This window comes from Lissotriton helveticus, chromosome 7 (genome assembly GCF_964261635.1).
Source record: "Lissotriton helveticus chromosome 7, aLisHel1.1, whole genome shotgun sequence".
Taxonomy (NCBI): domain Eukaryota; kingdom Metazoa; phylum Chordata; class Amphibia; order Caudata; family Salamandridae; genus Lissotriton; species Lissotriton helveticus.
In genome coordinates this window covers 122,296,075-122,321,354 of record NC_136068.1, presented here as the reverse complement: position 1 = coordinate 122,321,354, position 25,280 = coordinate 122,296,075, and the positions used below count along the sequence as shown (strand labels likewise).

The window sequence follows — 25,280 nt, the reverse complement described above, 5'->3', positions numbered from 1 at the left end:
CACATTACTGTCACAAAACCAGCTCCGCAGTAATCTGGCGTTGCAGCACACCAGGGAAGCATTCAGCTTCTCCTGGTGGGCCCGATGATGAAGCATGTCACCACCCAGGGTGGTGAGTGAGGGCTTCTAAAAAATCCCTAAGTGACTCCTTCTTAGGTCGATTTCTTCCACTTCTCTAATCCTGTGCTGGATTTTTCCCTGTGCAGACACTCTTCTGTTGTTTATAAAAAAAAAATGTGGAATGCGACAAGTTCAAGTCCCACAGATCACCCGCACTAGTTAGTTGTAAAGATGAGAACAGATATTTATTGTAACTTGAATTGTAATAGTTGATCAAGGCTTCCCATAACGCGTTGACTAGAGGGCTAGATTGATTATTTCATATAGTGTGCATGGTTTCAATGAACTGGTACCTTCTTGCTATGTATTGCTGTGTCAGTCCAAATTCCAAACAAATTTGGACTGGGGAGGCATTGCAGGGCAAATGAAATACCTGTTTATATGTTTTGATTTGTAATCTGTCTAACATTTTGGAATCCCTACCATGCATCACCATACTTGCATGGGTTAGAGAAGGAAGCAATTTTGCTTTAATTACAGAGAGAAGTGGTTGGTAGGAGGGACCATGTAGTTTTTTTGCAAGCAAGCTGAATGCGTGTATTAAAGCATTGTTCTTTCTAACCATATACTGCTGATGGGCATGAAAGTTAAAGTTTTTATCAAAACTTATAGGTACTGACTTCTTCTATGGTTAGATTATCCAGCTTGATCTTTAAAAAAACACAGGGATTAGTTCCCAATAAGCATGGATTTTGTTTTAGCAATGTTTATTTCTAATTTGTTAAGTTTTGTATATGCCGCTGTTTCTTTGATCAATCTTTGAAGTCCGGTTTCTGTATGACTCAGCAGCACAATGTCATCAGCGTATGCTAGATGGGATATCGTCAGCTGACCTAACCTTGGCGCATGTGCGTGAACTAGATCCAGGTTGGAAGTCAAATCTGCCATAAATAGGTTAAACAGATGTGGAGCTAGCACACAGCCTTGCTTAAGACCCCTAGCGGTTGGTATTTTCCTTCCTAATTTGATCCCGTCCCCTACCCTAATTTGAATCCACGTTTCTGTATATAGTGATTCAATTGCTCTTAAAACATTTTCTTGTATACCCCAATGTCTTAATTTAGCCCATAGGAGTGGTCGATCCACCCGATCAAAAGCAGCTTTCAGATCTATAAAGCAGAGTTGTAATTTTTTCTTTAGGCGTTTGCTTTTTTCTGCAATAAATGCAACTGTTAACATATTAATTGATGTACCATACCCTTTCCAGAAGGTATGGGTAGCTTAACTAAATTTGTAAATCTGAAAGACTTTTCTGACTCATTAATGGGTTCAATGAATACTTAAAAAACATTTAGAGGTTTGCAAACCCTGTGATTTTGCGAATTGTATGTTTCCGATTGCAAATTGGCTTTGTACAACTGGCCCTTAGTTCATATTTATTTATTTATTTCAGAGTTTATGTAGCGCTTGCCAGACCCAAGGGTAGCGGAGTGCTTTACAGCATGGTCGCTTGTAGGATACATAAACATAATAGTATGTACAATGGCTCACGACGTATCACATGATACCGTCATGGAGCGCACAGTGTCACTCGCAGGGTATGTTATCACAATAGTATTTACAATGCCTTGATGTCAAAGAGAGCACAACGACTCGTGACAGGATTGGACGGGGGATGGGATATAGGAGATAGTCCTGGGGAGAGTGAGGTAGAGTTCTTAATGTCAAAGTGTTTGTGTGCTGCTGTGGGCAGGCTACGATGGTTAGGTTGTAGCTATCCATACTGGAGAGATTGGTTGAGGATGAGGTCTTTCATGTTTAAATCTTTTTATTCAATTTTCTCATAACATGCCCCCCGGAGGGGGTAAGGCACAAGATCATTACACATTTTGACACAATCAAAGGGTATCAAAACTAAGCATAGATGTACGTTCAGCGATCGTCTTGTGTCATATGGCTGTAACCTCGTCTGATTTAGCTGTAACCAATGGGATCATGAACATTGAGAGGGAAATTTCGGGTGAAGAGTACGAGGGTCCTTGAATCCGTGTTCGCTTAAATGTGTATCAGTAGAGGCCTAGGTGGGTGTCGTTCCCATGTGTGTTGTCTCCGGCCTGTAATCCCGTAATCAATCCCTGTAATGAGAAGAGAAAAAGAAACTTGCACCGGTCTCGGAACTGCCGGTTGGAAACTATGGGGAAGTCATGGGTGTGGGGGGGGGGAGAACATCTCCTAGAATATCGTTTAGCGTTGGATGCGTGTGACTCAATGGTCCGGGTCAGCGAGCGCGGCGCGCGGGGGCGTCCGAGGGGAGGGGGGGGGCAGCCACCGGGGGCGAGATGAACTAGTCATGGGGCAGGCGTGTGGCCGCTCCTACTCGTCCCCCATGTGGGGGTGTTCAGGGGTCAGGTAACTGCGAGGGGTGCCTCGGGGAGGCCTGGGTGTGAGGGGGGGACGGGTCTGGTATGGCCTCCTGGGTTGTTTCGTGTTTAAATTGGAAGAGCAGTTGGGCCCATTCTAGAGAGATGGGGTTCTTCCGCATTCCCTTCACTTCCTCTTCTCGTAGGAGCTCCTCTTCCGCCGCCCCCCATTTACACACTGCTCCTATCCAGGCTGTTTCCGGGGGGCCCGAAGGGGCTCTCCAGTGCATGGCGATTGCCCTTTTTGCCAACAGGAGTGCAAAGGAGGCGAACCTCCAGTGCAACATCTCGGACTTCTTCCTGTTGTAGATCCCCAGCGGGCTGACCTCCCAGGATTCTATTTGTGGTAGGTTGACTAACGTGCGGAGAGTTTGGTGTATTCTGGTCCAGTATTGTCCTAGGGTGGGGCAATCCCAGAATATATGTTTAAAAGGTGCTGCCGGTAGGCCACAACGCGGGCATAGAAATTGGGTGTCCGGGTAGTATCGTTGCAGCTTATCTGGCGTGAGGTGGGCTCGGTGGAGGATGTTAAATTTTATGTTTTTAAATCTCGCGTTTCTGGACACTTTTTTTGTGTATTCTAGAGTGCGCTTCCATTCCGTGTCGTGGAACACTCTACCTACTTCGTCCTCCCAGGTCTGCAGTAGGATGTCTAGGGAGACGTTCGTTAGTTCTCTAATGGCTTTGTAGTGCTACGTTATGAGGTGTCTGCCGGAGCCCATTCTGAGTATCGTGTGTAGCACTGGGTGCGTGGGTGGTTCCCCGTCGCGCAAGTCCCAGAGTGATCGTGTGTGCTCTAGGAGTTATATATGCGTGAGGAATTGACCGCGTGGGAGGTCATACCACTCCATCATTTGGTCATATGTACATAGTTGTCCGTCCTGGATCAACTCTGCCACTTCAGTCACGCCATGATCGGTCCAGTTTTGCAAACTCCTGGTGGTGAAATGATGTTTCCCACGGGGGAGACCCACTAGCGGCAATAATGGGGAGTAAAGTGGTACACCCTTGGAAAGTCGATGAACGCGCATCATGCACTTACGTGCTATAGAGACCTGAAGTGCGTGCGTGCGGGATGGTTTGGTGCCTGGCAGAAGCAGGCGTCTGATGACCGGGAGAGGTATCCCACCCGCTTCTGTAGTAGTTTCCGTCACGTGTCGCTCTGCTGTCCAGTGGGACAGCCATTGCAATTGTGCCGCTAAAAAATACGATTCGAAGGATGGGGCTCCTAGGCCGCCCTCCGTGGTGGGCAATTGCAGCTTATTGAGCGCTACTCTATGCCGGCCATCGCCCCATATGAGCGCTGTCAGCAGAGTATCTAGCTCCTGGAAAAAAGATTTAGGTGGGATCACCGGCAAGTTGGCGAAGTGATAGAGTAGTCTGGGCACCATTGTCATCTTTGCCAGTGCTACACGGCCGATAGGCGCCAGGGGCAATGTTTTCCAGAAGGCCACCGCCGATCGTAGTCCAGAGAGCGCCTTGAGGTGGTTGCCTTCATACCAGCCCACCGGGGATTGGTACAGTTGCACCCCCAGGTATCGGGGGGCCACTCCGTTCCAATGTAGCGATTGTGGGCCTAGCGCTACCGTATGCGGAGCTAGATGGGAGCTGAGCGGGTATACGGTCGATTTCTCCCAATTGACTTTAAGTCCTGAGATGGCGCCGAAGGCTTCCAGGGTGTCCCAGATTGGGGTGAGATCCGTGGGATGTAGATGAGTAGGTCATCCGCGTACAAGGAGACGCAGTGTGTTGTCCCCGCTATCGGTATCCCCCACTCAGCTCCTTCGCCCCGCAGTCGTATGGCCATGGGTTTGACCGCTAGTGCGAACAGGAGGGGCGAGAGTGGGCACCCCTGCCTTGTGCCCCTTTCAATCGGGAAGGGGGCTGAGACCATTTTACCGATTCGCACCCTAGGGGTGAGTCCCTTGTATAGGAGTCGTGTGTAGGCTAGCAGAGTCTGGCCGTAATTTTGGGACTGGAGGACCGCGAACAGGTGTGGCCACGTCTGGGTATCAAACGCCTTTTCAAAGTCAAATATTAAGCACGCCGCTCTGGGGTGTCTCTCCCGTACGCTGTCTTGGATGTGGAAGAGCCTTCTCAGGTTGTGCGAAGTGTTACGCCCGGGAACGAATCCGCATTGGTCGGAGTGGATCAATGTGGGTATGAGAGGACTATAGCGGTCGACTAATATTTTCCCCAGGAATTTACAGTCCGCGTTCAGGAGTGTTATGGGCCTGTACGAGGAAGGGTGTGTGGGGACCCTATGTGGTTTCAGAAATGTTACCATAACGGATTCCCGAAATGAAGCGGGTAGGACTCCCTTCGATCTGGCCTCTTCGTACATGAGTGCGAGATAGGGCACTATTTGGGCTTTGAATTTACTATAGTATTCTAGCGGGAGTCCATCCATCCCTGGCGATTTATTTCTAGCGAGGGACCCTATGGCGTGCTTGATCTCTGCTGCCTTTCCTGTCCAGGTCTCTTTGGTCTTCTGGGGATATAGCGGGGAGTCTGTGGACACCCAGGAAGTGCTGTAGTGCGTCGTGTGGCGTCGGCGCGGGGATACAGTATATTTCTGTGTAGTAGGCGCGAAAGAGGTCAAGGATATCAGCTTGAGTGTAGTGGAGGCTGCCTGTTGCATCCAGCAGTTCCGTGATGGGCTGCGGATGTGTGTCCTGTTTGGCAATCCATGCTAATAGGGCCCCCGCCCTGTTACCCTCCCTGTGCATCCGGGTCGTGTATTTGCGGAAGTTATATTTTCGCAGATCCCGCAGTGTTTCCGCGTAGGTCAGTTTCGCCGTCCCTATCTGGTCCGGGGTAGCCCTGCCCTGGTCCAGATCGCGAGATAAGCCTGCCAGGGTCAGTTCTGCCTCAGCCATTGCCCTTTCTAGTGTCCGACGTACCCCCACTATATGTTGGATGGAGTGTCCGCGCGCGGTGACCTTGTACGCGTCCCATTCTAAACTTCTAGAGGAAGCAGTGCCTGCATTGCGTTGGAAGTGTGCCCTAATGAATTCTTCGTGTGTGTGGCAAAAGGCTTGATCAGTGAGGCATTCTTGGGGGAGTTGCCACGTGGGGAGCGGGGGGTCGCCATCGCAGCGTCACTACGTGCGCGTCGTGGTCAGATATCGTGCATCCAAGGTAGTCGGTATGTTGTATTGTTGGCAAGAGTGTAGAGTAGCATAGAATTCTGCCCAGGCGCACCCGGAGGTTGTGTGGGATAGAATGGAAGGAATATACTTTGGTTGTCGGGTGACGTGCTCTCCAGGTGTCTGTCAGTGCCCAGTGACTCACCCAGTTGCGGAAACTCTCGGTTCGCGCGGGGGGGGTGCGATCTGTCGAGGAGTAAATCTAGCACACAGTTGTAGTCCCGTCCCAATAGCCAGGGGATTGCAGTATAGCGGGCTAGGATCCCTGTTAGCTCGTCCCAGTACCGGTCTTGTTCTGTGTTGAGGGCGTAGATGCTGCCAAGTAAGATAGGCTGGCCCTCTAGTAGGCCACTAATAAGGGTGTATCGTCCGTTTCTATCTATCAGTCTGGATTGTTCTTTGAACGGCACTCCGGGCCTGACCCACACGAGCGCGCCCCTTGCGAAGGCCGAGTATTTTGTGGCACATATGAGTCCCCGCCACTTACGCTGTAGGCGAACTACCTAGGTCGGTCAGGTGAGTCTCTTGTAGGAGGGCCACCTGCGCTTGTTGTCGCTTGATGTAAGCGTAGATGGAATATCGTTTGGATGTTGTGTGCATCCCCCTGACATTGAGTGTTATGACTTTAAGATCCGTGTGTGGCGTTGTGGGGGTCATGATGTGGGTGCGCCATGCAAGGAGTTCGTGGGCTACCCGCCTCAGCCCCTCCCCCTCCCAAGTCCCTACCCCTCGCTGGCCCGACAACCCTCGCCCCGAGTCCACACCATCGTGTCCATTGCTTGCTTCGTGACTAGGAATATAATAACATACAGGGAAAAGAAATCGTAACTTTGGGAAACATTCCCAACCAGGGGGACCTATCACACAGGGCAATACGTCCAAACTGTAAAACATACGTTCGTTAATCCGTTTCTGAGGGGTGGCGGCCTGGTTTCCTCTTCGGCGCCGCCGGCTCCACTCCTATGGAAAAGTTGCGCGGTTATGGAAATGTCCCCTGAGTATCGTGTTGGCCACCAGATATGCCTGGGGTAGGGTTGACGGCCATCCAGCTGTGTTCAAGGCCCGTCTGCCGGGTGGGAGATCATTTCCTGTGTTCTGGGTTTCTCGGAGTCTGGGAGACAGGGTGATGTGGGCTCTACTTCCATGTCGGGTGTACCCCGCGTTTATGTTCACTTTTACATCAGCAAGTCCGATGTCTGGGTTGTTACTCTTGGGGGTGTTTAGGACCCTTCTCGGGAGGCCCGAGCGTCACTAGCGTCCTCTTCCGAGCTGAACAGGTGCGGTCCATTGTTGAGGTCCGATGCGGCAGCGGCTCTTAGCGCCTTTCTACGTTCCGCTATGATCTGGGAGAGGTCTGGGGAGCCCTTCCTCGACAAGGCGGAACGGGCGCTGAGTTGAGTCAGGGTGAGTTTACGGTTGTGGCCACGCTGTCGTCGCCCAGCTGGATTATTTGGCGAGCCCGCTGGCGCCGGGGGGGGCGCGAGGTGTGTTGTTCTGCCCAGGTGTCTGCGTCCTTCAGGTCAGTGAAGAAGTGCGTGGTGCCCTCATGGATCACCTTGAGCTTGGCTGGGAACAGGAGGGCATACTGGATGTTTTTTTGTCGGAGTGTCCGCTTTACCGCTTGAAAGGTGGCTCTTTGTCGCTGTACCGCCCGGGAGTAGTCGGGGAAGAGCATGACTTGCTTGTCTTCCACTTGTAGTCGCCTGTGTGCTCTGTCCGCTCGTAGGATTGCGTCCCTGCCTCTGAAGTGGAGTAGTTTCAGGAGGAACGGCCTCGGGGGTAGGCCCGGCTTCGGTTTGCGTGCTGGGACTCGGTGTGCCCGTTCCACCGAGAAGAAGGGGGTTAGATCTGTGGACGGTGTGAAGGACGTGATCCAGTCGGTGATGTTTTGTACGGCGTCCCCCCCTTCCGCTCCCTCCGATAGGTTCATGACGCGGATGTTGCTCCTTCGGGAGCGCCCCTCCAAGTCGTCTGCCTTGTATTCCAGGGTTTTGAGCCTAGATTGGAGATCCACGATGTCGCGATTATGTTGTTACACTTGCGGTTGGAGCGTCTGTAATTCCTGTTCCCCTCTTGACACATTTTTTTCGACAGTTTTTTATGATCGTCACGGAGAAGATTAAGGTCAGTCGCCAAGGAGTCGAACTTTTGTTCCATTGTTACTCTTGAGTGTTCTATCGCCGCCAACACTTGGTCCAGTTTTCTGGACGTGGGGTCCATCTTGTCCTGGACGTCCTGTTGCGTTGTTTGCGACTGCGTTTGATTTTGCGGCCTCTGGGAGTCTGCGCCTTGAATGGTTGGTGTTGTCCGGCGACCCATCTCCCGAGGTGTGGGGGTCACCTTAACCTGGGCACTCCCGGGGTGGTGGGTGCGGGTATTTGGGGTCCAATGGGGCTTCTCCAGTAATAGGGGCTGTTCCCAAACGTAGCCCACTCGGATCACACGGGTGTTGGATGGGGAGGGTCTCCCAGTGGGTGAGGCGTCCCGTGGATCGTGGGGCGGAGATGCGGCTAGCTAGCAACTGGCGTCTCTGCAGGTGGCCCCATGGAGACAGCAGAGAAAGTAAGAGATGGCGTGGCCAAGACGCCGATGTAGAAGGTAGTGGGACTGCGGAGCTCCTCCGCTCCCGCCTTACCCCACACCATATCCTGGCCCCCAGCTCGACCTCCCGCCCCTCGAACGCACAGGAGAGGGTCTGGGGAGCGCTGGGGCAGACTTTGGCGGCGCTGGGATCTCCGCGGCGACCCAGGACGAGCGACTTTGCTCCCGAGGGAGTGCCCGGAGCGTCAGGCGCCCAAAATGGCGGATGCAGTCCCTGCTGTCTGCGCCTGACGGCGAGTCCCTGGGAGCGGCGGAGAACATTAGGGGCCAGACCGGACCATCCGCGCTGCAGCGGTAGCCCTCCGGTGCCGTGGGTGAGTGGAGACTTTACCCAACGTGGAGCCGTTTGGGGAGGACGACGGCCGGCAGCGCGACGAGCTGCCTGACCTCAAAATGGCGGCCCCGGAGTACCGGAGCCGACCCGGACACTAGCGGCGGCGCGGCTGGGCTGTGCAGAGACGCCGCCCTACCACTGCAGAGGAGCCCCTGTGGCCTCAGGCCCTGGATGGACTGCCGCAGGCAGCATTGGGAGGCCGAAGGCGTAGAGCCCTGAGGAGAGGCGGTCGGAGTGCTGTGTGGGTAAAATGGTGGCTGAGACATGTGGCTGCGCAGTCTGAGGGCGGCGAACTGGGTCTGCTGTAGTGCCTAAGAGGGAGAGTAGCGCATATGCCCTGGGACCCCGCCTGACAGGGGCTGAGCAGCACGGAGGAGCCGAACAGCTGAGGAGGTACAAAAGGGAGGTGCCCTGCCTCGCTGGTGCCCGCCACAAGGACGCCTGGACTGCTGGGGGTAGAGGTTGGAGCGCTGACCAGGGGCGCCTGCACGCTGCACACTGCCCTGGATCTGCCGCTTACAGACGGGGACTCGGCCCCGGGCACTCGGGGGAGCAGCCAACACCCATAGCGAGGCGGCTGGAGCTGATGCACGGCCCGAAGCCCTGTCTGGGGGAGGCTTGGAGGTACAGCGCCGAGTGACTGTGGTGGAGTCGGAGGGAGACCCGGAAACCCCCGGATCAACGCGTGCCACGGTTGCGAGACGCGGATTTCTCCGCCCGGCAACATGGCGAGAGGAGGCAAGAAGAAGGGCTTCGAAGCGCTGAAGCTGGACGACCCGGGCCACCTGGAGGAGGAAGGAGCGCCGTCCTCTGGAGCGGGCAACTCGGCTGGCCAGCGAGATCCGTGCTTGAGTGACATAATGCAGGCGATAGTAGCGTCACGAGAAGCTCTTGAAAAACGCATGGACACCATCGGCTCCGACCTGACCCTACTGAAGGATGACCACCGGAAACTGAAGGAGAGAGTGGCGACCTCGGAGGCAACCCTGAAAGACTTGCCTGGGGATGTGGCCACCCTGAGAGCGTCGCTGGCGGAGGTGGTGCAGAAGGTTCAAGTGCTGGAGCTTCGGGCCGAGGACAGTGAGGGGCGCTCCAGACGCAACAACCTCCCCCTCGTGGGAGTTCCGGAGAAAGTGGAAGGCCAAGATGCGGTAGCATACCTGGAGGGATGGTTGCGGAACGAGGTGGCTCCGGAGGGGCTTTCCCAGTTTTTCGCCCTGGAGCGGGCGCACAGGGTACCGGCGCGCCCTCCCAAGCCGGGGAGACCGCCGAGACCAATAGTGATGCGCCTCCTGCACTTTCGCGACAGGGATCACATCCTAAGGAGGGTCAGAGACCTGCCGGACTTGAGAATAGATAATAGCAAGGTCATGATCTTCCCGGACTTCACCAGGGATGTACAAAAACAACGGGCCTCCTTTTTGGCAGTCAAGCGGAAACTGAGGTCGCTGCAACTACCCTACGCTATGTTGTTCCCGGCCCGACTGCGGGTCATCGCTGACGAACGATCCCACTTTTTCCACACGCCGCAGGAGGCTTGGTGCTGGCTGGACAGCAGAGGGGGATCGGGCGCGGGCCCTCCCCCGGAGGCTTCACCTAGTAGGCACTCAGCTGAGACGACGTCGCCGCGGGAATCTGGTTCCCCGTCGAGATGGCAGCAGGAGAGGGCTAAGGCGGTGCTGGCGGTGGCGGCCATCAGCAAGGGAGACGTCAGCCCTACCAGCGGCACATCGGAGCACTCAAAGGTCGGCGCTCCCAGTCCTGGCTCCAGTAGTGGACATGATCTCTCGGAGACGGACCTGCCGGTGGTGACTCCCCAGACAGCGGACGGCATCTTTGGCTGATGACGACGGCAAGCAGATGGACGAATCTGTAAGGTACTGGGCCTGGGTTGCGGGTGAGAGCTGCCTTGGACGCTATGCTGTGGGGTGCGGAGGACTCCTGATGCTCGCCACTGAACTGTGCGGGTGGAATAGAGCAAGGGGGAATTCTCCTGACTACACCGGGGGAGGCGGGGATGGGGGACTCCGGTCCTGTTTGGGTAGGCGCTCTGGCCACCCTAGCCCTATTCACTTGAGATACGCTTTCGTTACTAGAGTTTGGATGGGGTTTCCAAGTTGGATGTCTGTCCTGGGGTGTGGGAGTTAGGGACGTTTACTTGATAAGTTTGGGGGGGGAATGGGGAGGGGACCCGGACGTGCCAGGGGGGTCGCTGAGAGTGTGATAGGAGTGCAACGAACTATACAATGGGACCCGACCTAGGCTACAAATGCATCACATGGAATGTTAGGGGAATGCATACTATGCACAGACGCCACAAAATCCACTCCTATTTGATCAGAAGGGGTGTTCATTTCGCCTTCCTCCAAGAAACACATTTACTAGATAAGGAAGGGAGGGCGCTACAACGGAGGTGGAGGGGGCAGATTTACCACACTGGCTACTCTGCATATGCTAGGGGGGTGGCCATTTGGGTGCGGGCGGGAGTTCCTTTCCAGTGCACCCAGCAACTGATTGACCCAGAGGGGAGATACGTCATGGTGCGAGGCAAATTGGATGGGAGGGACCTTTCCTTGGGTTGCCTGTACGCCCCGAACACTGACTTGCCGGCTTTCCTCTCTCTACTATCCAACAAGCTGGCCCCGTTTTTGGTGGAGCCTTTGATCCTTGGCGGAGACTTTAACAGCGTAATTGACACTACACTAGACAGATCGCATCCCCCCTTGCCTAACGCACCAGCTGGAAGACTGGCACTTGCGCGCTCTGCTTGGCAACGCCAATGGGGTCTGGTAGACTCTTGGAGGGCTAACCATCCGTCAGACAGAGACTACTCGTTTTTCTCCGCTCTCCACGAGCTCCACGTTCGCATTGACGCCTTCCTGTGCTCTCAAGATGTACATGCAGAGGTGTGCCACAGTGAATATCTTACGCGCACGATCTCTGACCATAACCCGCTGCTTGTTCAGTTGCGCTGGTCGCAGTACCGCCCGCGAATCCCAGCCTGGAAGCTGCGCCCGGAGGCACTGGACGACCGGCTCTTTCGCACCACTATAGCCTCGAACATCGAAGCATACTTCCAGCTCAATGCAGGCTCCGCGAGCACAATTGCGATTGAATGGGACGCATTCAAGACAGAGGTACGGGGGCAATGTATTGCGGCGGCGTCGGGAGTTAGGAGGACCTTACTAGATGACATTACGAAGGGGGAAGAGAAGCTGAGGGGGCTAGAGAGGGCGAGACCGGAGCGGCCGGACATGCATGAGGCACTACTTGAGGCGCGGGAGGTGGTGGCGGCGACGGTGGAGCGTCTCAGGTGCCTTGACTACAAGGCCTACCTCACGCGTGCACACTCGGAGCGCGATAAGTCGGGAGCTCTCTTGGCCTGGCTGGCCAATCCGGCTCGACGAAGCTCGGTCATACTAGAGCTCAGGGACCACTCGGGTGCGGCGCGGTTTGACCAGGGAGGGATAAATGAGATATTCTATGACTACTATACGGAGCTGTACCGCAGCCGGGTCCTACCATCGGCGGAAGACTTCCAGAGCTTCACGGAAGGACTAGACCTGCCGGAACTAGGGGAGGAGGACGCGAAGCGACTCGGGAGCAAAATCGAGGAGAGGGAGGTGAGAGTAGCCATCAAGAGTATGGCACGAAACAAGACGCCGGGCTCCGATGGGCTGCCGACGGAGTTCTACCTGACTTATATTGACCTTCTGGCACCCCAGTTAACGGGCCTGTATAATGAAGCGAAACAACTGGGCAGCCTACCGGCGTCTACTAGCGAAGCGCTCATAGTCCCCCTCTTGAAACCGGGCAAGCAACCGTGGGACCGGACGGCGTACCGCCCCCTGTCCATGCTCAACCTGGACTATAAAATTCTGAGTAAAATATTGGCGACACGATTGCTCCCCTTTATGTCCAGATTAATCCATGCAGACCAGTCTGGCTTCATCCCGACCCGCAACACGGCGCTTAACGTGCGGCGGCTCCTGCATGTTTTAGAGGCTGACACCTATGACGGAGATGAGGCGGTGGTGTTTGCTGTAGACATAGAAAAGGCCTTTGACAGCCTGGAGTGGCCTTACCTCTTTCATGTCATGCATACACTGGGTCTGGGCGAGGGCTTTGTGGATTGGACAGAGCTGCTATACCGGAACACAACGGCGAGGGTCAGAACTGGGAGAGTTATCTCTGAGTTGTGTGCGGTGGGCCGGGGCACTCGCCAGGGGTGTCCTCTCTCCCCCCTCTTGTTCGCCATGGCCGTTGAACCCCTCGCAGCACGAGCCCGGTTGGGTCGAGCATATTCGGGGCTGGATGTTTATGGGCAGGTGCACCACATCGCATTATATGCAGATGACCTGCTGATGTTCCTAGCGGACTCCACGGACTCGCTCCGGGGCGCCAAAACCCTCCTTCAGTCGCTGAGCAGGGTGTCGGGACTCAGGGTGAACTGGACGAAGTCCTGCTTGTTCCCGGCCCGCCCGCGAAGGATGCACCCACAGGCCACGGAGGGGGTGGCATGGGAGGAAGGAGGCCTGCGTTATCTAGGGACCTCAATCTTCCATGACAAGAAGGACATTCTGGAGGGAAATATCGGGTCGGCGATCAGACATACTAAGGAGAACCTTGATTTTTGGAGCACGCTCCCGCTGTCGCTAATGGGAAGAGTGGCACTCCTGAAGATGGTGACCCTGCCGAGGCTGCTCTACTTCTTCAGGACCCTCCCGATATGGATCCCGGCAAGTTACTTCAGGCGACTGCGATCGTTAGTAATTGGTTTCCTGTGGGGAGCGGGCAGGCGTAGGGTGGCTCACAATACGCTCCTCCGCCCTCGAGAAGAAGGAGGTCTCGCGGTGCCGGATTACGAGCTCTACTACCTTGCAGCCCAATTACAATGGCTGACGCAATGGATTGCGAGAGCCAGGCAGGGAGGAGATGGAGGAGGGGAGCCGGCGGGCCCGGTGCAGGTGCTTTCCCGGATAGTTCTGGGGCTCCCAATGGGAGATTTCCACCTCACGCAGGAATTTGCGATGGCCCGGAAATGCTGGAACAGATATCGTCGAAGGGGCCATATTACGATCCCTTACGCCCCTGAGATCCCGCTTAGGCTGTGCGGGGCACTACCGCATGGGGGCTCGTGGCACGGGCTCGATGGATGGGAGCTGCGCGGACTCTCGACCATGGGAGACCTCTACGAGGACGGCGTCCTGCTGCCCTTTGACCTTCTGAAAGACCGTTTTGATTTGGCGGGGGGAGACTTTCTCCTTCATGCGGCGCTAACGGCGGCCATCCGCAGGCACTGGAAGTCGGGCATGACGGAACCGCCACTGTCCCTGGGCTGCCAGTATGTGGTGATGATGGCGGGGACGATCAAGGCAGTCACGTGCCTATACAGGCACATGATCTCGGAGACGATCACCCCACTGCTATCCCTGAAGTCGAAATGGGAAGCTGACTTATCGGCGGAAATACCTGAGGAGGCGTGGAACGGTATAGTGGCCCGGGTCCGCAACGGGACGCGTAACGCTAGATTCCAGCTGGTGCACCTCTATGTCCTACATAGGGCCTACCTGACCCCTGACAAACTGCACACATATTTCCCGACCCACCCGGCGGGCCTGTCCGCGTTGTCCGGCGGACTTAGCTGATTTCCGACACATGTTCTGGTCCTGCCCAGCCCTGGGTTCCTTTTGGCGGGAAGTTGTAGACAGCCTGAGGGAGGTTACGGAGAGAGATTTGCAATACACCATGGCGCACTGCATCCTACATTGGTTCCCACACACATCGAGGAACAAGATTACTAGCAAGTTCCTGGACCTTGGGCTACTCCTAGCGAAGCGGGCCATAACGTCCCAATGGAAGGCGAATAAGGGCCCTGCGGTGGAGAGGTGGAAGGCCGAGCTTCTCAAGTGGGCCCGGTGCGAGGGGGAGCTGCGTATGCAAGCTGCACTTAGGACAGACAATGAAGTGGCTCTGGAGGGGGCAAGGGCGTGGGAGGGGCTGATCTTGGAGTTCGCACTTTTGGATGTGGACGAGGTGGACACCCCAGTGCATAGTCCTGTTCCGGTGCACCGGCTGCCCGATGAGATGGGGTCCTAGTCCCCATTCCTAATTCCCCTATTTCCTAGGTGTTGGCTGACTGTTATTAGTTGATTGCTCCTGATAGTCTGTTTCGGGTCTGGATTGATTGAGATGGGTGTGGAGGCACACTAAGGTTCCGCTGGCACGTTTGGGGGGGTGGGGGGCAGAGTTAAGGGCGGGAGGGGTAAGTTCAGGGGGGGAGGAGAGGGTAAGGCGAGGTTTAGCAGTTTGAACGGGTGAAGGTTGTTGGACAGAAATGCCGAAGAATATTTACTGATCCCACTAGGAATTGTGCGTGGGGACAAGGCAAGATGTGCTGGAAAGTAGCATTGCCATATCAAGGTCACCCGGATACTACGGAGACTTACTATATATCCTTGCACGAGTTCTCATTTCCGTTGCGCCGCTCGACCTCCGGGGTGTGAGCTAAACGGCTGTTTGATACAAGTACGGAAAGCTAATGGATTTACCGGGCACCGAGGGGATAGATGCTAATGCTTTGTCTGTACCACCTAATTTGCTGCAATAAAAATATATTTACAAAAAAAATGGAGACAGCAGTGGAGTGGTCTCTGTGTCACGGTTGGGGACGTCCTTCGTTTCCGCGTCCCCCACTCCCTTCGCTGTGGACGGTGTGCCTACGTAGTGGCCCAGCAGTTGTACAGGAGGTGCGTTGGGGGCCGCGGTTTAGATGAGGGGCTCACCGGAGGGAAGTCCGAACCAGGTCCTGGGCGGCCTTTGTTGCCCTCCGTCCGCGCCCTCGGCTTCAGAGGTGGGATGGGCCTGCCTTGGTTACGTGAGTCGTCTAGGTGCCGCAGATGTCATCAGCTATTGGGGTATATGGTGCGCTCTCACCCCTTCAGCCATCTCCCCTCCTCACCTGCCACACTGGTGGGGGCGTCTTTTCAGGATGTCCACCGATGCTTATGCCTCGGGGGTCAGGGGTGTTCCCAGGTATCGCCGAGCGGGCAGCCCATCGGCCTCTCCCCGTGGGTATCCGCCTGTGGCGCCTGATGCGGGTTTCTGCTAGGGCGGGCGGTCCGCGTTCCCCCGGTGGCAGCGACGCGGATGGGCAGGATCTTTGGAGCGGGACGCCTTTCCAGGGGGGGGGGGGGGGGGGGGAGGCTGGCGCCACCAGGGCAGGTCCGGATCACGCACTGGTCCCCCCACTCTTCGTGCTGGTGTGCATCGGTGTCTCACCCACTCACCGCCGATCCGCCACACCGTCCGCCGTTGTCTCGCTGGTGCCGTGCTGAGGACCCCCAGCCTCTGTGCAGCGGGATCGGGCGACTATGCAGCGGGATCGGTCGACTCTTCAGCGGCTCCGTCTCACTGCATGGCCGCCATTTTGAGTGAGTGTGCCCGGTAGGCGCTTTGCGGCTCCGTGGGCTCGTTGCAGGTCGCTGTGCGTAGATTCAAGCACCCCCGAGCCGTCCCAGGTGGTTCTGACGGCTAAATCTGGTCACATCTTCTGCGAGGCTGTATGGGGGGGGTCTCGTGTCATCCGCCATTTTCGGCGGCTTAGCCACGCCCCTTGAGGATGAGGTCTTATAGCTGCCTTTTGAATTGGAAGTAGGAGGGGTTAGTCCTGATATGAACTAGTATGGAGTTCTAGATTTTGGGAGCATTTCCTGCGAAGACTCGGGATGCGGGTTTTTGTTTGCGCTTTCTCTGAGGAATAAGGAGTAGGGTGTTGGTACTCCTTAGCCTTCTTGTCCGCCCTAACTTCTGGAGTTTTCCGACCAGGTAGGCGGGTTTCCCTGTGTGCAGCGCATTGTGCGTGAGGCAGGAAGTTCTGAAGTTGGCTCGCACTCGTATTTCGATCGGGAGCCATTTTATCTCTCTGAGTGCAGGGGAGATGTGTTCATATTTCTTTAGTCCAGTGACCATTCTGGCTGCTGCGTTCAGAGTTGATTGGAGGGGAGCTAGGTGACATTTAGTTGATCCTGTGAGGGTTGCAATCCCATAGTCCAGTCTGGACAGCACCAGGGAGTAGCTTGGTTGAGGTCGTCCTGAGGGATGAAGGGTTTATTTTGTTGAGTAGTTTCAGGTTGGGGAAGGTGTACTTTGCGGTGTTCTTGATTTTGTTTGTTCATGTATAGTATGGGGTCCAGGGTGATTGCTACCGATTTTGCAGAGTCAGCTAAGTTGGGTTGTAGTTGAGCACATCAATCGCTTTAGCCATTCTGAGATTTGGGGGTTCTTCTCATCGTTGGAGAGTAGGAGGATTTCTGTCTTGTCTTGATTGAGTTTTAGGTGGTTGCTTGATAGCCAGTGTTGGACTTCTCTTAAAATGCCGTTCAGTCTCTGAATGTCTTCAATGGAGGAGGTTTCCAGATAGATCTGGGTATTGTCTGCATAGAGGTGGAAGGGAATGTTAGATTTTTTGAGTATGGTGGTGAGGGGTTCCTTGTATATGTTGAAAAGTTGCAGAGAGAGTTCTGATCCTTGGGGGACACCCCTGCTAACGGTGAGTAGGTCCGGAGAAAGCTTTTTGATTTTTATACTTTGGATGCGGTTCTGTAGAAAAGAGGTGAACCACTGTAATACCATCTCTTCTGCTTACAGCCCTTTCTTGAAGTGCCTTAATGAGTTGTTTGGCCAGTTGGGCAGCTATGGGATCCAGGGCATGTGCTGAGGGTTTGGTGGTGGAAATCATTTTGATGACCACTGCTTCGGAAATGTGGTTGGAAGAGTTCCATAAGTTAAGGCGGAGTACTTTGGTGTGGAATCAACTTCTGTCTCTGGGCGTGATTGGCTGTCTGGGGAACTGCTTTGCAGGTCCAAGGAGAGTTCTATCTTGGTGATTTTGTCATTGAAGAAATTGGCAAAGTTGTTACACAGGTCTTTGGAGGCCATAACTTGAGACGAAGGTGGCTTGGAGGTTTGTTGTCTGATGAGATTGAAGAGTTCTCTACTTCTGTTTTTAAAAGAAGGACGCTTTTTCACTCTTTATGTGATTATTGTATTTCCTTCGTGTTGATTTTAGTCTAGCTCATACACTGTTTTTTTTGCCAGAGTCTTTCTGCCGCTCTTAGTTCTCTTCTTTCAGAGTTTGTCTGTGTTGAACCATGATCTGGATGGTATGTTCCGGACTCTTTTTTATTTCATGGGGGCTATTTGGTCCATAATGGAAGTTATAGTGGGAGGTTAGTTCTGTTGTTGAAAGCTTACCAGAGTAGTTGGGGAGGAGGGAGCTTACCCTTGCCTCCAGATATGCAAGGGTAATCTGACTTAGATTTCTGGTCGAATGAGGGGGGGATTGGCGGGGAGGGGGGGTCCTTTGTGCGGGGCTCGGATTGGATCTTTTGGTTTATGTGGAACAGAATAATATGGTGGTCAGACCAGTCGATAGGCAAGGTGTGGTTGATGGAGACTGAGTCTGCTTGAGTGATAATTGCATCGAGGATTGAGCCTCCGTTGTGGGTTTTCTCTGTGCAGTATTAGGTGAGGTTGTTGTTGCTTAGGAGATCGTTTAAGCTTTTGATTAACATGTTGTTTTCTTCATTCCAGTGAAGATTGAGGTCACCTAGGATAATGTAGTTGGAGTCACGGAGTGAGCAATGAGTTATCAGGTCGGTGAGGTGTTCACCGAAAGAGGAGGTGTTTCCTGGCGGGTGGTATAAGAGGTGGCAGAGTAATTGTCTGTTGTCACTCATCTTACTAGTGGCAGTCAGACATTCGAAAGAGTTCAAAGGTTCCTTTCTGTTATTGCCCCCTTGTTCCAGTCGCAGGCGGTACGCCTTTCGGGTGGGGTGGTGCGCTTGGGAGGGTGTTACTCGGGGGGAGTGGGGGAGGGGGAGGTTTAATTTTGAATAAAAGTTACGTTAACTTACCTTTGCTGTCCCGTGTTGTCCGGCTGCATCAACAGGAAGCAGCCGCAGGCAGGCTCCCTCCCCTCCCCTAAGCCAATCACAATGCTGCAATGGCATCGTTGTGATTGGCTGGAACGCCGATTCAACAGGCATCTATCGGGAGGCCATTTTCTCTATGTAGGCTGCATGCAGCCTACATAGAGAAAATGCAGAGTGCGTATGACTGGTTTGGTCGGGACCTGGGACCGACTAAACAGCCCCTCCTTCCCTGCCCTCCAGCAGACATGCTTATCCGCCCTCCCCCAACCAAACCCTGCCTTCTGCTTTCTCGCAGTGCGAGAAGCAGAAACATAAAATGGTATTTAAAATACCATTTGATGTTTCTGCTTCTCGCACTGCAAGAAAGCAGTGGGGCGACACTCCTCCGCCCACATGGAGGAGCCGCCCTTGCCTTATTCGCCGACACTATAGCGATGTGCTAAACAATACACATCACTAAGCTCTGTTTTCCCCCAAAAGATAACTATTGAGGCCAGGCATACTAGGAGAGAGGTGGTCATGCTATGTGTGCGGAATACCTGCGTGCACAGGGCTATTTCACAAAATCTCTGAATTAGTTTTCGAATCAGTTTCCAGCCCCGGAAGCGCTTGACTACCCTGCAAGATGATAATGGAATTAATCAAGGTTTCACAGTTACTGATTTACCATCAAGGTAACTTTTTCCTTCTGTTGGATCATCTTAGCAAGCTCATACCCATTAACAGCTAGTCTTCTTCACATTGTAAGTTAGATATTTTTGAGCATGTGGTTGTTCGACCTTTGAGATGCGTTTAAAAAAAATACTATACAATAACTCTTCCCTTACTGGTCAGGCCTTTTTTGAAACTGAGATCTGGTAATTGCAGGCTTCCTTTTCAAGGCGTTGCTGATTGAAGGTGCTGGTTAAACGTTTCTCTTTTTCATGCTTTACAGTCTCTAACTTTCTTCTTACAGTCCACCAGGATTGGAATGTCTGTGAATGCCCTCCGAAAGGAAACTAGCGATGAGGAAGTGATAACGCTGGCTAAATCGCTCATCAAATCCTGGAAGAAACTTCTAGGTGAGAATGTAAATAAATAAAGTCTTCACAAAACTTCTGTTTACTTTATACGTTGACACAACGATATTGCCTGTTACCCTACTCTCTTCATCACTGTTGCTTTTACTCTGTGGTTTGTCCCCTTTACATTTTATACTAAAATCTGTAGTTACTACTAAGTGTATTTATTTTATAGAGAATGTAAGTTGTGCACATCTTGTTCTTTCTTATAAAATAAACTTAAGTCATCAGAGGTCAACAATACATGTTTTAGTGAACGAAGCGATGATGTCCTAGACCTCCCCATCTGAAACTGCAGTTCAGGCTTTAGTTATTTCAAGATTGGAGTATGGATGTACTACTCTCTCAAGGCTTCCCAAAATCTCAACAACCCCTTTACGTGCAATGCAGCAGCAAGACTCTTAACAGGATCTAGGAAATTTGACAATATATCTCACCACCTGAAGGCGCTCAACTGGCTACCCTATGAAGCCAGAATCCAACTAAAGATGGCGTACATCACTCATAAAGCTCTACACCACAACACACCCCTGTACGTTTCCCAAAAACGTACCTTATCAGGAGGAAACAGACACTTTAGGAGTGCCGACAATCAACTCCTGAAACCGTCTTGTTTCAGCAAGAAAAAAACTTCTGTTCGAGCAATCACTGGTGCAGCACCAATAATAAGGAACTCGCTACCTCCGCACATCCGGAAAATCTCATCTACACCACTATTCAAAAGGGAAGCAAAATCATTCCTGATGAGCAAATTCCTCCCTTAATTCCACAAGGCACTGAACCAGTCTACGACTTCAAACTTGTTTCCTCACTCCCCTTAATGACACCTTCGCCTCTATGACTGACACATACTCAAACTTGTTCCTACTGTTACATGCTTATTGCTCTACCTACCTAACCTTGTAAGAATTATTTTGATACTGTATCTGTTTCTGTTGTTTTGCAAAATGCTCTATACTCACTCTACTTTCCTTGTAAAGCGCTCTGATACCCTACCCTGGGCCTTGTTCGCGCTATAGAAAACTCTAAAAATAAAATAAAAAATAAAAATAAACTGAGACGGTTTGCCTCACCCATCAAAGGTGGCATTCTTCATCATTGGGGAACCTCCTTGCACAATGAAACCTAGTCATTGTGCGGGCTAGAACCCCTTCTCTGAGAGGGAGGAGCTCAGGGATGTTTGTATACCAGGAAGGTAGTTTAAATAACCAATGAGAGCTTGTTGGCATGGTGAAGGACACAGTGCAGGCGGTGAAGTGATAATGTGAATTAAAACTAGCTCCAGGGTTCACCGTATGACTTTATTCTGGCTGCCCTGTGCTAGGAGTAAAAATACATAACCCAGCGGGAAACATTAAACACCGTTCTCTCGTTCAAGGATCGACATGTTACGGCCGGTGGCCTAGTCAGTGTCGTGGCCTTCTTCAGGCTCTACTTCGTGCTACTGCTGTGAAAGTGAAAAGTGCAAATGATGTATAGGAGAAGATATATATTCTTTATATACAAAACTAGTGATCCATAGGTTTTTCAGAGTGTTGGATTCACTGTTGGTACCTGTTAGGAAACATAAAGACAAATCATACAGTTTCAAGATTTGAAAAAGAAAAATGGTGTTCCAATTAAGCCTATACTTATAAATTGTGAGACAACCGTGTCATCACAAATTGTATCTACATACATCCCAGTGGAACTTAGGGTGTGTGGAAACACCAAAAGGTGGATCCCACTAGTCAAAACATCATACCCGGTATCTGGAATAGACACTTACCCGCTGCAGTCGGGTATAATCTCTCAGCTGTCCTTGGCGTAAATGCTCAAGTGTCAGTCAGGACTCCGACCTGTATAGTAGTCAAAAGGGAGACATAAAATAAACCGCAATTCAGGGGTGTTGGCAAACATGGCTCTAGTGAGGATCAAATCACTGTCTTAACAGAAGAATAATGAAAGTAGTCAGAATAGAGAAACCTAATGAAAAGATGGGACATTTAAATCTCTTTAAAAAGAAATTACATTCTTTGAATATAACAAAGGAGTATAGTCCTAATTAAGTACCTTGTTTTATAGATGTACATAGATTGCACCATAACGTACCATCTCAAGCCTATGATGTTATTATTAGGCTGGATGGTACGCTGTGCCAAGAAAATTAGAAAAGCATGGGCCTTATGTGCAAAGACCAGACAGTTATATTAACATTGCAGAGTTCGTTAAGAAGCAAGCCTGTCGTGGTTGGTGTAAGCTGTTCAGAATCCCATAGTATAATGAGAACGACAGACTAACTCTGTTAGTTAAACAAAGTTAAAGTGACCCAAATTTGTTGTAATAAACTATTGGGGACTTAAGTGTCAGTCGCTTGTAGAAAAGCGAGTCAAGCATGCGTTTAAACAACCCACTTGTCCTCCACATTCTAATGTAAATAGGCAGGCTCAGGTTTGTGAATGATTCACAGTAGTGTTGAAATTGATGGGGGCAGAGCAACAAGTACTAAAAACCATCCGAGAAAAGGAGGACAGTCCTATACTAAATCGTGAAGGATATTGGAAAAATACAAAGTGTACCCTTAAATCAGTGCATCTGTCCGATAATGTGGTTTCATAACCATATAAAATATAAGCTTGTATATTGTGCTAAGGGAGATGTAGTAAAAAATGTCATTCTGCGCCTCAAACACTTGAAAACTAAAACGGGAAGTCATTAATTGCTAAAGATGACATGTATTAAAAAATTCCTGCGGAAGAGTTGCTCAATGAAAAAATTTAATGGAGATCCCATTTCTTCGTCTCAAACAAAAAAAAACTTTACATTATTGTGTTATGAAAAGTTTTCAGAAATCATGGCAGAGGGATCAAAGGATAGGCACTACGATTCCACTGATATCCGAATCACACCATTTGCAGATATTCTTTAGGATACAAAGCCATGGGACTTTATCGTTCAGACCCGTGTTGTCACCGTGTTGTCAGTACCCAATCTAAACATCCATCTTTGTTCAATTTTCAAAAGAATCTTCGTCAAATTGGGTGATGTGGATGTCAGATTAGGTTGGTCCAGTACCGTCCACCTTTAGTCCTCCGGAAGATGGCCTTTTTCCAAGAAATGGTCAGTAAGCTTAGTAGCCTGTTTCTTACACCTGATGGTACTTTCATGTTCTATGATCCGAGTTTTCACTTTACATGTAGTCAGTCCCACGTATCTGAGATTGCAGGGACAAACAATGAGATATATTAATCTCTCCCTATTGCAGTTGGCATGTTGTTTCAATAGCTACGGTTTCCCGGTCCCAATATTAATGGTCTGTGTGGCACAAGTCTTGGCACAACCCACATGACCCACACGGGTAATGTCCTTGGACTGATGGAAGATCCCAAAGGGTATCTTGTCTTATATTCAATATAGGTTTGGGTCTAGTACGGACCAGTATGTCTTTCAAATTATTGCTCCTTTTGAAAGCAAACAAAGGACGTTGTAGAGATTGCTCTCCTTTGTTCAAAATGGGCCAATTCTTGCAGATCACTATTTTGTCCTGGTTGGACATAGAACAAAACGTATGCACACAAACTAATCTGTCTACAGATTCTTTGTCTGATAAAGTGTCAAGCAAAGCATCTCGATTGTTGTTCTGTGCTCTTTTGGCAGATCTTTTCACTAAGGATGGCGGATAATGTCTGTCGAGGAGATTGCTTCTCAAACTCGCAACATGTTCTTCATACATGTAAATACTGGAGCAATTGCGTCTACGGAGTAGAAACAGACTGTATGGCAGATTATCTCGCAAAGCTTTTGGATGGTGGCTTCTGTATGACAATAAGGCATTGCAGGCTATAGGTTTCTTATACACCTCCGATACCAGGTGCCCCAAAGATGGAAAGATTAGTACATCCAGAAAGGACAGTTGTTCTTTGCTGTATTCACTGGTGAATCTCAGGAATTCATTCTGACTATTGAGCCAGGCATCGAAGGATTCAATGGAGGTAGCATCTCCGTGCCAGATCACAAAGATGTCATCAATGTAGCATTTCCATAGAATAATATTGGCACAGTATGGGTTCCCCGCTACTAGCACCTGTTCATTTTCAAACGCATGCATAGAGAGATTCGCCAGACAGGGGGCGAATGTACTGTCCATTGAAGTCTCAGACGTCTGTAGGCGTAAACGTTCTTCAAAACTGAAAACTTTTTCTTTCATTGCAGCGTGGAATACTTCATTATGGAGGAGACTGGAGAAATGGTATCCAGATCACTTCCCCGAAGAAGGGCTTCCATTGTGGACAGTGTTTGGTCCTATGGGATACAGATATAAAGTGCCAAGTGATCTGTTTCCGCTTCAAAAGTTAAGTCCCTAAGTTGACGAAGCACTTCTTTTGTATCCTGCAGATAAGTAGATATCTGGCGAACCAGAGGTCTCAGAAAATGATCCACAGATTGGGACAAAGGTTCTTAAATGGAACCATTTCCGGAGATAATGGGTCTCCCAGGTGGTGGTCTTTGTGACTTATGGATCTTCAGAATTACATAAAAGTATGGAGTGGTAGGTTAATCGGTTAAGGCAAAATCGGCCTCTTTCGGTATTATCCATCCATTGTTCTTAGCGTCGTCTACCATAGATCTTTTGGTGGAATCTAGTCCTTTAGTGGGGTCTCTTGTTAGAGGTCGATATGATGTTTCCACATTAAGTTGTCTCAGACATTCTGTCCTATAATCTGTGGTGTCCATAAAAACCCGTCGCTCCCACTTTGTCCGCTGGTATGATTACAATTGACTTGCTAATCAATTTGCTTCAACACATTAATTCAGAAAAAATAGCGATAGTTCGATCATGCAGAATGTGTAAGCTACAATGAATTGCTTCTTTGTCATGGGTCTAATTTGAATTGATGAACGTAGAACATCTATGCTAATTTGCAGGCTCCCCAAAAAATTCACAAAAATTACACTTAAAAGTTGCCTTTTGACAGTCGCATTCATAAAGGTGGCGATGACTTTGCTATAAAACCAATTTTTTAATTTTTTTTTTATTGGTGTGGAGCAAATAAAAACATAGACACCTTTACATCTTTACTCTATCCTGTTCTCTGGTTTGTGGGCACCTTGCCATTTAATGGTGGGGCCAGAACCTGCTTCTATAGCTGTTAATTCAGAGTTGTTTTTGCTGGTACTGTATATACCGGCATACATCATGAGCAGCACAACCACCTCCCTTGAGTTACGGACACCATTTCTAGTCCCTTCTAAAATCTTTTGATCTTTATTTGTTGCACAATTTTTTCCCTTTATCCTTAATTCCTGAACTGTTGAAACCGCCTGAAGGACAACTGTGATCATTGGCAGCATCTGACCCACATTACCTGTGTGTCCCATTTGAGGAATATTTTCCCAGTAGATTCTTGTGCTATGTAGTGCCACCATCGATGTGAAGTCCGCCTGAGGCTACCTGGCTTACATGCATAGTAAGAGTGTGCCAATCTGACAGTAGCAATGGATTTTATTATTGGGAATAAGTCAGGAGGGTAAGTAAATGGCCCACAGAGCCCAGCCCATAACACCGTTTATGCTATTGAGGTATAAAACAAAAATTCCACTCCCTATTCTGGTATCCTTTCAACTTCCATGTCATGGTCATTCTCCTCAGCCACATTCAAAGTTGTTTGAGAAATCCCGGGGATGTTGAAAATACCGGGTTACAAGACCGTTTTTCATCCTGGTACCAGAGAGTCTGGTTG

At 51.0% G+C, this 25,280-nt stretch overlaps 1 protein-coding gene across 7 annotated transcripts in view; it reads left to right on the top strand.

Annotated features, from left to right (window-relative positions):
• Positions 1–25,280, top strand: part of TCEA2 (transcription elongation factor A2) — a 620,358-nt gene that overhangs the window by 126,258 nt on the left and 468,820 nt on the right. For all 7 annotated transcript variants that reach the window (XR_013598494.1, XM_078651653.1, XM_078651650.1 and 4 more), the window contains one exon: positions 19,455–19,560. Coding sequence is in view for 6 of the 7 variants with exons in the window: in XM_078651653.1 (XP_078507779.1) it covers positions 19,455–19,560 (106 nt within the window). In the remaining variant the exon portion in view is untranslated. The remainder of the gene's footprint in view (positions 1–19,454; positions 19,561–25,280) is intronic.